This window comes from Chrysoperla carnea, chromosome 5, assembly GCF_905475395.1.
Source record: "Chrysoperla carnea chromosome 5, inChrCarn1.1, whole genome shotgun sequence".
In the NCBI taxonomy this organism is placed as follows: Eukaryota; Metazoa; Arthropoda; class Insecta; order Neuroptera; family Chrysopidae; genus Chrysoperla; species Chrysoperla carnea.
In genome coordinates this window covers 18725796-18739736 of record NC_058341.1, presented here as the reverse complement: position 1 = coordinate 18739736, position 13941 = coordinate 18725796, and the positions used below count along the sequence as shown (strand labels likewise).

The 13941-nt window shown below is 27.6% G+C and overlaps 1 protein-coding gene across 3 annotated transcripts; it reads left to right on the top strand.

The window, feature by feature from the left end:
• Window positions 1-2374: 2374 nt before the first annotated feature.
• LOC123300622 (serine protease 40-like) lies at window positions 2375-13608 on the top strand. 3 transcript variants are annotated; one of them, XM_044883218.1, is made up of 11 exons: window positions 2375-2479; window positions 2888-3034; window positions 3128-3350; window positions 3432-3637; window positions 3709-3818; window positions 4069-4291; window positions 4363-4570; window positions 5127-5329; window positions 6500-6603; window positions 6853-7025; window positions 12980-13608. In XM_044883218.1, the coding sequence occupies exons 1-10, from the start codon at window positions 2413-2415 to the stop codon at window positions 6991-6993; spliced, it is 1632 nt and encodes a 543-aa protein (XP_044739153.1). In that variant the 5' UTR covers window positions 2375-2412; the 3' UTR covers window positions 6994-7025; window positions 12980-13608. The 3 variants fall into 3 exon arrangements, with proteins under 3 accessions (XP_044739153.1, XP_044739154.1, XP_044739155.1); XM_044883219.1 differs by lacking the exons at window positions 5127-5329; window positions 6500-6603; window positions 6853-7025 and adding exons at window positions 11089-11186; window positions 11692-11894; window positions 12465-12568 and having other exon boundaries at window positions 2387-2479; window positions 4363-4472; window positions 12789-13608; XM_044883220.1 differs by lacking the exons at window positions 6500-6603; window positions 6853-7025 and adding an exon at window positions 12465-12568 and having other exon boundaries at window positions 2387-2479; window positions 12789-13608.
• The last annotated feature ends 333 nt before the right edge of the window (window positions 13609-13941 follow it).

Genomic DNA, 13941 nt, shown 5'->3' with positions numbered 1-13941 from the left:
CCCGAGGTTTTATTAGCCGATTCTTTCAACATGTTTTACTGCATTTCTATAGTAGATATAAATTAATAACAAACATCGTTGTTTACCCATGGGTAAGCGCTAGTATGATTAGAAAAGTTAGCAAACTAGTTCTGATCCAACTGCAAGGAAGTGTGGCAAATTTATTTATTAAACTTGCCCAAGGCACGATTTATAAGTTTTGAGTAAGGCAGACATACCAATGGCATACGAAATGAATGGATATTTTTGAAATTTTTGTTAAATTTTTATTTAAAATGATATAAATTTAATTTAAATTTTGAAAATATGGCCTGTACCAAATAGGAAGTAGGAATGATTTCGTAAGTATTTATCCGATTTTTTTTTAGTACGGAACACTTAAAAATGAAAATTCTATGTAAGAAATTAAAATTAGAACACATATATAAAATGAACTACGTAAATGAAGCTAGAAACATGGCCAAGAAATACTATAATAAATCATTTTATTGTGTTAAGTTTTTTAGTAAGCGGATATACATTACTGACTATACTTCAAAGTACATTGAAAATTACTTTTAAGTTTTCAACATCTCTCTATGTAACTTAATTACATAGTAATCATAAACTTTTCGATATTGTGAATTTATTCGGTGTATATTCGACCTACTTGTTTATCCATTTATCACTATTTTGTATTGTATTGAATTTTCGTAAACAAAAAGGTATATATATAATGTTAATCTCAAATAATGTTGTACTGATGATAGAATTTCGGACAAATATTTTCAAAAAGCTATTTCCTGTCTATACTAGTAGATCTGAAGCCGAAATTGTTTATTTTTTCGATCAAGTAATTAAAAAAATAATCGGGACTCTACAAAACTTAATATTAAGTTACCGGTTATTAATTAGAAATTTCACGGATAACTATAAATTTCTAATTTTTCAGCTGAATTATTTAAAAAAAAAAAAGATCACTCGCTAAGATAATAGCGGGTGTATTTTTAAAAGCGATGTTTTTGATATCCATGACATTTGTTTTAATTGACCGAAAATTTATGACATTGATTTACGGCAAGTAGAAACCGAAGCTGGTTCATACATAGAGCAATCGGGAGGTTTAATTTTTACACACTCAAAAATATCAAACAACTTTTATTGGAAACATTTTGTCACAAAGCTAATATACACCGTAGAAATAAAAAAATCCTTGTATACTCAGAATAAAACACAATGCTTGGTAAAAAAAAATTTGCCTTTGTAAATAAAAACCATGAACTATTGTTGGAAATATTATTTTATATGTTAGATTCGGTGTAAATCGAATTAAAAAACTAGAATTGATAAATTTTTACATTCAAATTCCGCCGAAATTACAAGGTTGGCGAAATAATATTTCCAACAAAAGTTGTTGGTTTTTTTATAAAGAATAACTTTTTAATCTAAACTTTTCCACGATCTTTTACTGGTTACTAAATTAATATTATTACATTTAGTTTTAAATAATTTCATTTCTACTTATTTCTTCTAAAAATATCAATAAAATTTAATTACATATTTCAAGTTTATTTCATTATCATTATGTGCACTATTATGTATGACCCGCAGTGATCTAAAAAGATAAGAATATTTAGAAATTCTTTAAAATAAAGATCAAAAAAAAATTTTATCTTTTACTATTTTCCATTAATGTCACAGTACCTACTTGTTTTAATTACAGTAAGACTGCAAAAAATTACAATAGCCATTGTTACTGACAAATAATAGTAGAGTATTCAAAGCTCAAAAGGATTTATTTGAATAACTCTTGTAATAATTATTTATTTATTTAATATACAGACTGTTTTCGAACTAAATAGCCAAACTGAATATATGTTTATACCTTGGACCTCAAAACAAGCAACAATTTCTTATGGAAATTTTGAAATGATAAAATGCCTAATATGATCTTAAAAGGAGTTTTTCAGCTGATAATATGCAAATTTCAAGCGCACCTCAACATTGAATTTTCCTTATTTTTCACCCTCTGATTTAGATTTTGTGAATGAAAGAGAGAAGAAAAGTAAATATTTTCTTTATCATTTTCTATTATCTGAATTTACATTCGATAATTTATTTCTACATAAGAACGGATATAAAGATTTGTATTCAATATTTGCCGAAATTATTTAGTTTTCCACCAAAAAAGGATGTTTCTGATATATAGGTAATTTTACTAGTCTTCTTTTAGTCAGCGAATGTCAATGGCCAGTTGTTTTCAATTATATTTATGCAGTGTATATTTTTGGGCAATTTTACTCTATATATCACAATTTTTCTTGTTAAAATCAACAAGTAAATTAAGTAAAAACAAAATTGAGAATTTGATTAAGTTTTGTCAATAAATCAATCACAATTAATTAAACTTGAATTAAATGTGTTATTTCAAAAATGGCAACATTAAAATTTAGTTTAGTGTTACTTCAGTTAATTGTGTGTTGTTTCACGATAATATTTTGTAAGTTCATTGACGAAAATTACATATATTTATCACGCTATCGATTCTTAGGATGAAAAAACATTTTTTTATTCTCGACTCCGAGATACCATAGAAAACACTGTTATGTCGGTTTAAGAGAGTGTAAACATTATCTTAGAGCACAGAATTAAATGGAGTTCTGAGTTCTATAAAAAAAGATTATATGTTCGAAAGTTTTTTGTTTCTTTATACTACACAGAGAGATGTTTATACCCTCTACACCCACCATTACAGTACTGATATGAAAAAAATCAAATCCAAAGAAACTCCAAAACTGATCATTATTTTTGCTCAATGAGTCTTTTATTCAGGAATCTTAGAACAATTACATTTTGTTTATTGCAAATAAAAAATTTTAAATTTATATAATTTTTATAATTTTGGAAGGCAATGATTTACCAAAGACACCAACAAATGATTCTTCAGAATCTTCTGAATCTGAAGAAGATATGGAAGAAGAACGAATTTTACATGGATCTTTTGCAAGACCAAAAAGTTATCCGTACATGGTTTCGTTACAAGAAAAGATTCCAGGTAAACATATTTTGTGATTTTAAAGCCAGCTAATTTTTTTAAACTTGAATGATTATTGAAACAAGTTTTTTTTTCTATGTTGGTGTAAATAAGTTATTTTGGTGGTAAAACTTACGGCAAGATTTTGCGGGGGTGTTATTATACAACCCAGATGGATATTAACTGCTGCGCATTGTTTTGGAAATGTAGACAATCTAACAAATTTTGAAAATGATTTTCGTGTGAAAGCTGGCGTTATAGATGGATTTTCATATGGATCCACAGCCCAGACTATTCGTGTTAAAAAAATAATATTGCATCCACGATATAATTCCTTGTAAGTTTTGGGAAAATTATAATTTCTTTGATAATTAATTAATTCGTATCTTATGTAAAATTTATGTTTTTTTTTTTACAGTGGAGAATTAGAAAATGACATTGCATTGTTAATGTTAGAAAGTCCCTTAAAGTACAATAAATATGTTAAACCTATTGCATTACCGCCAAAAGATTATAAAGCTAAGGGAGATGGAACCATTCTTGGATGGGGTACAATTGATAAAGCTGAAAAAATTCAATCAAAAGTTCTACGCTACGCAACCTTACCAGTATCAAAACGAAAACGTTCGTAGTTATTATTGATTATCTACAATATTTAATTGAGATCGAATTAATCGATTGGTAATGTGTTTCAGATTGTCGTAAATATTTCGATAGTATTACCAAGAGTCAATTATGTCTTGGATATGGTACTAAAGAAAACGCCTGTGCTGGAGATTCGGGAGGACCTTTTGTTCAAACTATTGTGAGCTTTTTAAATACATTTTCTTATTTATGTTTTAAAAATAATACAGTGAAGAGCCTAGCTAGACCATTTAGAGCCTAACATTTCCTTTTCCAATCCCTCCTCGATTGGCCACCTACCTAATAAGTGGATGATAGGCCTAAGAGAAGAAAATTTTATTTTTGACAAATAACAAACATTACTTAGAAAGTTTTTTTTTAAATTATCTGAATCAGTTAGACATAATTTTTTCCATATTTTTATGTTAAAGAAAGGAAAGCCAGCAGTAGTTGGAGTAACATCTTTTGGAACAGTTGGTTGTAATGAAAATGATCCCATTGTTTACACAAATGTTGCATCATATTTGAAATTTATAAAGGATACAATCGAAGCAAATTCAGATAAAAATATTGTTAAACCATATACATTGAACGACACAAATTTGAAAACTGTTATGGAACATCCATATTTGGCAGCAATTATGGAATTGAATGGTAATTGTTTAAGCTTCTATTAATACTAATTAATTATTAAGTTTTAATAATACTTGGGTCCTTTATTTCAGCTGAAGATAATAGTTATGAGAAAATTTGTACGGGTGCGATTATAGAAAGTCAAATTGTATTAACAACTGCTGATTGTTTTGATAATCGTGAAGGAGAATTTGCCGAAAACATTCGTGTTAAAGTTGGAACTAGTGAAATTGATAATCCAAACAAAGGAGAATTGCATAAAGTAGAACATATTCGGAAATATCGTTACTATAGAATAAAGTAAATAAATATCCCTTCATACTTTTTATCTTAGTTGGCTAACACAATATCTCTTAGAAGTTCTTAGCCATCAATTAACGAGATCTTTCTTCTAAGGTCAATTCGACTCAGAAAAACATTTCAAGCAGAATTTGCTCGTACCAAACTAGGAAACGTTTTAGTCAAATTGTATTTGAATTTGTTTTTCATGGTCTGTTAAATGTCAACTCTTTTTCGTTAAGTAAGAGGCACAATTCCACTTTAAATCAGAAAGTTATTCCATAAAACACGAAAAGTTTCTGTTTTAAACTATTGTGCTGCTATTTTGCCACTGAAATATCAAAAAATAGATGACAACGTTTAATGTATTAAAAATAAATTAAAATTTCTGATTACTATATATTTAATAGATACATGTATAGATGAAAGTTGTTCTGACATAATAGTAACCAAAGAATACCTACATTTTTCTTGTATAAAAGAGAAATTATTGTTCCTTTTACCAATATTTCTATGTGCTACAAACTTGAGACGTAGTTGTAGTATAAAAATGATGACAAATTATTATTCTCTTTAGTGACAGCACTATGAAAAATAATATAGCAGTTATGCAACTAAAAACACCGTTGAAATTATCCGAGAATGTAGCTAAAGCATTTTTACCATCTACTGATTATGATCTGAAAAGTATTCAAGGAGAAATTATTGGTTGGGATATAAATAATTCAACACTATCCAATGATTTGGTTATTTCAAATGTACAAAATGGAAATGCTACAGGTAAGTTTTGTAATGAATTTTTACTTATTTGATTGCACATTTTCTCGTTACTTATTTTAAGGTCCCCTTGCAGTCACACGCACAAAATGTAAATCACTGTACTAATTAATCTGCAAATATTTCGAATAATAATAAAAAAAGTTACCTTTTTTACTGGCCAAACAAATTAAAAAATTTGGTTAGTTAAAAAAAATAGTACAAATGGCGTGGTTATTCGCAGAATTAGAGTCCTAAAAATCCTGAGCAGGATTTATGATATTGGCATTCTTCATTTTTCAAGTATTTCATATGTTTTGCTTTTTTAGAATCTAAACCAGAATGACCAAAAACCGAACATTCTAAACTTTAAGACTATTCTATACAGATTTTTGATTGGCGTGAAATCATTCTTTGAATGTAGAGAAACTTTATAATTTTATATTCATTGGTGAAAAAAATAAAATTATAAAGAAAAGCGTTTTTCCAGATAAAAATGATTAAAGTTACAATTGAATTTCAAGAAGTGTGATTGTAGGTAGTTTTTACTCTATCGATATAAAATTTGGACATGTTATAGGCAATCTTTTATTTTTCGAAAATCCGGTTAATTTTCTCCATTTTCATTGTTCACATCCAGGTACAGTGGAATAAGAAAAAATATCTGGGAATTAACAATGAAAATTGGGGGGAAATAAACCCAGGATAGGTAGAATATAATTACCTATAACTAATCAAAATTTCAAATCGATAGAGTAAAAGGTATAATCGCAGTGCTTGAAATTCAATGAATATTTAATAGGATTCTTAAAAATTTATTAATTTTCACGCCAATCAAAGAAGGATTTCACGCCAAAAAATGTGTAGGTATAGAACAGCCTTAAGCTTGTCGATACGTGCAAAATTTCCTCTGAAGGAGAACATTCTAGGAAAATTTTCTTCTGGGAAATTTTGGTAGGCTTATTAAAATATACCGTATAACCTAATCGATACGATTTACTTAACATTATATCGATCTCGCCATAATGTGATAGTATTTAAATGTTGAGTAGAGAATTCTAAGAAAAATTGTCTATGAAAACAGTAATTTAAGCCAGAACAGTAAAATTTTTCCCCAGCACTAGATTATTTCACTGGCTGAAAACACTGGCCTCATATATACGTGATATTAAAGATAATTTTATTTTTTCTAAGCATGTAAACAACTGTATCCAAATGCAACCGATTCTGAGATTTGTGTAGAACGAACAAATAATGTGTGCAACCAAGAGTTGGGTAGTCCATTAATTGTCAAAACGGTAAGTTAAAAATTTTTCTTGTAGATCCAACTCGTTTTTTTCTCGAAATATACAAATATGTTATTTAAAAATATGTTATAAAACTTGTTAAATCTTATTTCGAAGACAATATGTAAAAGCCGATTTCAAAGTGCCTAGTTGTTGAATTGTAACAAATTTTTTGATAAATTTGCTTAATTTTAAAATTGTACATTTTTGCTTTTTTTAAGAAAAATTTCGTTTTAATGATAACATTGTCTTTATTTTCAGAACAATGGAAACTATGTAGTTGGATTGAATTCAATTTTTAATAGAAATTGTGAAGATAATCAACCATTTTTAGTTGCAAATGTCTTACATTACAATAATTTTATCAATGATACAATAAGAATCTTTTTAAACTTAGATTAGACTCATCCGATTTTTTAAATTCAAAGACGGACATCAAAAATTAAAGATGTTCATATTTGAATCTAATATCTTTCATTCGAACTATTTTTTCGGAAATAAAAATAAAACAGACTGTATAAAAAATATTAATATTTAATAAAGTTTTCTATATACATTAAAATTTGTCGTTTTGATCGAATTATTCACCTTGAGTACAATCAAATTAATTTTTCCATAAAATTCATCACTTCTTTTCAGTAATTTAGAAATCAACCAAGATATTACTGAATCAGTTCATAATAATCAGATCTTAGTTACTCAAATCATAATTTTTTTGATCCATTCCTTACTATCCGTGATAGATTATTATAAACACGCCGAATAAAACAGGGCATTAAAAAATTGTAAATGTTTTAAAAAGAATAATTTATTTTTGGATATGTTTAGAAATAAGATTATGTTTATAAATTAATGTAGATTTATGTACACATATTGAATGTTTAAATTCATTGGATCAAATAGACATTGGATGATGGATCTCTGCTGCTAAGAAGTTTTTTTTCTAATTTATAATTTTTTCTTCTAAAAATATCAAAAATTTATTTATAGGTTTCAAGTTCATTTTATTATTATATATTTATATATTATGCGCACTTTTGTATGACCCTAAATGGTCTAAAAGAGATAAGAAGACTTTTAAAAAAAAATTCTGAAATTAACCAAAATATTTAACATAGATATCAACAACAAATTTTATCTTCAAAATTTTCCATCAATATCACGGTACTCCCTCTAATTAAAGTAAGAATGGATAAAAATTTTACATGAAAAACATGAAAATTCAATACCACGCCTGAAAAATTCTTATAATAAAGTAAACCAAAGTCCAGATTTTCTTGCTGCCACATGGATTTACACATTTTTCAATTTCAGATGTAAATTTTCAGTTCTCGAAAAAAGGTTCCGGCCAAGAGTTATTGGGTTTCTAATGTTTAATTTTCTTCTTCCTTTTATCAGCTACGAGCAAGAACTATGTTTACTTCAAGGCCAAAAGTTAGGACAACTATTTTTAACCATGGAACTTTTGTATCTAATACATTTTTTTGTCTGAATTGCTAAAATTTCTATCTTTTGAATTCTTACGATCTCTTCTATCATATCTCCTCTTTTATCCAACGAATTCCAATTACCAGTTGTCTTCAAATATTTCTGCAGTGCAAATTTGTAGGCAATTTTACTCTATACCCATGACTTGTACAACATAAATCATATTATTCTACTTAAAATAAACAAAATAACTAAAAAAAAATTGGGAATTAGATTAATTTTTATCAACAAATCACAGGATATTTGATAATTATTTTCATTTGTTAAATAAACTTGAATCAAATTTGTCATTTCAAAAATGGCAACATTAAAATCTAGTTTAGTGTTATTTCAGTTAATTGTGTTTTGTTTTACGATAATTTTTTGTAAGTTCTCGCACGAAAAATGAATAATATCATGATATCAATACATGAGCATTAAAATTACCTTGTACTAATGATTATCAACAAATATAAACTTACATGAGCAAATGAACAAATCGCCGATTTTCTAAAAACCAAACCCTAAAATAGAGACGGTCCATGATATATTACATAATACTTCACAGGGCATACAGTATAAATCTGGTAAATTTATGAAAATCCAATAAACACACAATTTTCCTTAAATAAAAAAATTTAAACTACTTTAAAAATTGTTTTGAACCACTAAAAATTTGACTATTCACTTGAACTTATTTATTTCGATCTCAAAAGGAGACATTCGTAAAATTTTTGCTATATAGGAAGTCATAATCCACCGTCTTTATGCCTACTATCTCATGGGTCTCGAAATAGTTTAAAGTAGCGCCCTGGCAAGTTCAGACTTTTGTCGAAAAATTATGGTGAATTTGTTAATTTGTTATTACATTGTTCGTGTATTTTGTGCATGTCTGATCATTGCGAGTAATCTACCAATTTTGTTCATTGCAAAAAAAGTTTTAAATTTATATAATTTTATTCTTTTGAAAGGTAATGATTTACCAAAAACGCCGACAAATGATTCGTCAGAATCTGATGAAAGTTCTAATGAAAATAAGGGAGGTAGATATGCAGTTTTAAATGGATATTTTGCAACACCAAAAAGTTATCCTTATATGGTTTCGTTACAAGAAATGGGTCCAGGTAAAATCACATGGAAAAATAACATAAATGATAAATTTTAATCTGATTATTTAAAATCTTCAAAGGGGTTTAAAAAGAATTTAGTGATATTTTAACTTCTTTTCGCGATAACTGCTATAGAGTTCGCTTTAATATGTTTTAATTAAATATATAATTTAAGTAATTTTAATTAAATTATGTATACATACGAGCAAATTTCATGTTTTTTTTCGAAATTTGTCTGAGATGTTGAGGATAAATAAAGTAAAATTCGATTTCGTTTAAATCGAAAATCAAATAATCAAGATATCTCAATTTGAACAAAGGTTACTTTTGGCATGCCCAATATCCGAATAAAAATAGAATCAATCAAAAATTTAAGGAAATTGTCACTAAGAGATTGTTGAGTTTCCGAAAAGGTAAACCATACTATCTATCCGTTTTTAATTGCTTTGCGATTTTAAAGCCAAATTTTTATTTGAAACATGAAAAATTATTAATACAAGTTATTTTTTTTATGTTGGTGCTAACAATTTTTTTTTCGTGCTAATATAGTTGTATCAAAATTTTGCGGAGGTGTGATTATACAACCAAAATGGATATTAACTGCATCACATTGTTTTGGGGATATTGAAGGTCCCGAAAATTTTCAAAGTGATTATCGTATTAAAGCTGGCGTTATAGAATCATCTTCAGATGGACCCACAGCCCAGTTGATTCGTATTAAAAAAATAATAAAGCATCCACGATACATGGTCTTGTATGTTTTGATATAAATAAGTTTTAGAAAAATTATTTTCTCTTTTATCCCTTGCAATTAAATAAGGCATTCTAAGGCATTTTCCGCTGGCCTTTATATCCAGGTAATTCTGGATATAAGGTTAACAGCCTGTAAGATAATATAATAAATTGATAAGAAATATATTCATCCAAATCAATTCATCCAAGAAAACACTACTTAAACAAAGGATATGTTTTATTATAGTGTGAAGGAGTGACTTAAATGCAAATTTACTACAAAAAAAAACGCTTTTAAATTTTTATTTAAATTTTTGTTTTTTTACAGAGAAAGATATGACAATGACATTGCATTATTAATGTTAGAAAGTCCCTTAAAGTACAATAAACATGTTAAACCCATTGCATTACCACCAAAAGATTATATTGCTACGGGAAGTGGTACCATTATTGGATGGGGTACAATTGACAAAGCTGAAAACATTCAATCAAAAGTTCTACGTTATGCAACCTTACCAGTATCAAAACGCAAACGTTCGTAGTTATTGGTTGATTTTCCGAATATTTAATTGAGAATGAATTAAACGATTGGTAATTTGTTTCAGATTGTCAAAAATATTACGAAATTATTGACAATAATCAATTATGTCTTGGATATAAAACTAAACAAAACGCCTGTGCTGGAGATTCTGGAGGACCTTTTGTTCAAACTATTGTAAGCTTTTTTTGCTAAAAATTATCTAAATCCTTTTGAAGTAATTATTTCATATAATTTTATGTTAAAGAATGGAAAACCAGCTGTAGTAGGAGTAACATCTTTTGGAACAGTTGGTTGTCATGAAAATGATCCTATTGTGTACACAAATGTTGCATCATATTTGAAATTCATTAAAGATACAATCGAAGCAAATTCAGATAAATATATTGTTAAACCGAAAACATTGGGCGATACAAATTTGAAAAATGTTGTGGAACATCCATATTTGGCTGCAATTATGGAATTGAATGGTAATTGTTTAAGCTTCTATTAATATTAATTATTAATTAAGTTTTAATAATACTTGGGTCCTTTATTTCAGCTGAAGATAATATTTATGAGAAAATTTGTACCGGTGTGATTATAAAAAGTCAATTTGTATTAACAACTGCTGATTGTTTTGATAATCATGAATGGGATTATGTCAAAAACATTCGAGTTAAAGTTGGAACTAGTGAAATTGATAATCCAACCAAAGGAGAATTGTTTGAAGTAGAAAATATTCGAAGACATCGTTCCTATAACATAAGGTAAATTACTTGCTTCATATTTTTCTAGTTTTGCAAAAGTATAGTTTTGTCCTATTGTATACGCTTTTGTGGGAAATCTATGCTGTTTTTAGGGGGAAAAATGTTTACTTAAGTTGTTTATTGTTTAAGGAACATTTTATTTTTCCAGAAAATTAATAATTGTTTAAAATGAATAAATCACAGGGAAAAGAACTAGAAATTTTAATTTTTATATTTGAAGTTTTCATCTATCTTAAACGATGTAAGGGATGTGTATTTTGGATCCATGACCCAATTGATGACTTGCGGCTCATTTACGAGCTCAATGTCACTTTTTACGTTGAGAAGACGCGATCAAAATTGAATCTCGAAGTTGTTTTTCGTTTTCGAGTTATCGTATACATGAAAAAATTAAATCACTATCTCTTTTGTAATTTATAATAGATTATAGCAGATATATCAAACAACGATTGTTTCTATTACCAATTGTTGCAGAAAAATGATGTCAGATTATTGTTCTCTTTAGTGACATCAATATGAAAAATAATATAGCAGTGATGCAACTAAAATCACGCCTGAAATTTTCCAAGAATGTTGGCAAAGCAAGTTTACCATCGACCGATTATGATCTGAAAAGTATACAAGGAGAAATTATTGGTTGGGATGTAAATAATTCAACACAATCCCATGAATTGGTTATTTCAAATGTACAAAATGGAAATGCTGCAAGTAAGTTTTGTAATGAATTTTTACTTATTTAGTTGATCATTTTCCTGTCACTTATGAAGAGGTCGCCTTGCCTTCACAAGCACAAAATTCAAGTCATTCGGCTAATTAATCTGCAAAAGTTTCGAATAATAAAATATGTCCGTATCGAAATGCAACTTATTATACTGGACACAATAAATCCTGCTACAAAATTTTGTGTCCGATCAAGTTCATTTTAAAAAAAAGTACAACAGGCTGCTTGGTTATTTGTAGAATTAGAGTCTTGCAAATTCTTAAGCAAGAGCTTTGACTTTTTCATATATTCTTCATTTTTTAAGTATTTCAATTTCTTGGGTTTTTAGAATCCATACCAGAATGATTAAAAACCCGATATTCAAAGTTTATGCTTAGTCGGCAAGTTTAAAATTTATAATATTTGGTTTTTGACCAAAATCATAAATCCTGCTTAGGAATTTTTTATGGAAATCTAATGCTGCAAGATTAGGACTCTAATTCTGCACAATGCTTCACTGGCTAGAAACACTTACTTCGTATATTGGAGATATTAAAAATAATTTAATTTTTTCTTAGCATGTAAACAACTATATCCAAATGCAACCGATTCTGAGATTTGTGTAAAACGTTCGAACACCGAGTGCAACCAAGAGTCTGGTAGTCCATTAATTGTCAAAGCGGTAAGTTGAGAATTTTCATTATAGGTCGTGTTCGCGTTTTACATCGAAGAAAATTCAGAAACTGATAAAAGTAGATTGTATTGATCAACTCATTGAATTTCATTTCGAAAACAATATGTAAGAGTCGACTTCAAAGATTTAGTAGCTGAATTGTAATAATTTTTTGAACTTACAAAAAAAAACAATTGAATTATAAAATTGTCTTTGTTTTGATTTTCAGAAAAATGGATTCTTTGTGGTTGGATTGAATTCAATTTTTACTAGAAACTGTGAAAATAATCAACCATTTTTAGTTGCGAATGTTTTACATTACAAAAAGTTTATTGATGATATAAAAAGTCCATTTAAGGATGACTAACTTTTCACGGAAAAAAGATCATCAAATGAATGTTTTTTGGCTCAAATAAGGACATCTTATGATTAAATTTGTCCTTATCTTTAAGATAATGTTAAAGTATTAACTTTATATTAGTGCTTTTCCAAGCAAATTTTTAGATTAGCTTTTCTTAAGCAAAACGTTTTCACATGTAAAATTTGTTCTTTAAAATTTCTATATTTTCCTACCCGCCAGTAGTTCCGAAGAAGAATATTTCCAGACAAATTTTAATTTCACCAAAATGTTTGTTTTATCGAACCCTATTAGCCTTTGGTTTATTCACTATTTATTTTGATACACCGGATATTTTTACATAGATTTTTGGTCGAAATTCATACAATTTGTATTTCAAGAAAACGTTATTGTTGATTATATTGTAGCAAATTTTCTTTTCTAAAATTTTCCTTGCTATAAAAATTTCAATTTGACTAATTAAAAGAGATGCCTGCAAAATTACAAACGATAATTAACGATATATAATTGCTGGCATTCATTTCTCAACGCATTCAAAAAATAAAGATATGTCCTTATTTGAATCGAATATCTTTCATTTGAACTATTTGATGGAAAAACTTTATTTTTCGTCGTGTTTACTTACATGCTGGATTAAAAAATAGATTGTATAGCAAATATAAATATTTAATAAAGTTTTCCTTTTATAAAATTTGATGTTTTGATCGAAATATTCACCTTTACTACAATCAAATTAATTTTTAGTTGAAATTGGTAGGGCGCTTGACATGAATCCTAGAAGTCCACGTTCGAGTCCTGGTTCGAGTTTATTTTTTTCAATTCTCTTTAATTAATGCAACATTTTAATTTCTTTTTCAGTGTTTCAGAAATCAAGTAAGTTATTACTGAATCAGTTCAGTTCGTTATTTTAAAGGTATGATAAGATTAATTTATTTTTGGATGTGTTTTAGACATATAATATTATATTTATAATAATTAATGTAGATTTATGTAAACGTATTCAATGTTTAAATTGGTTGGGTCA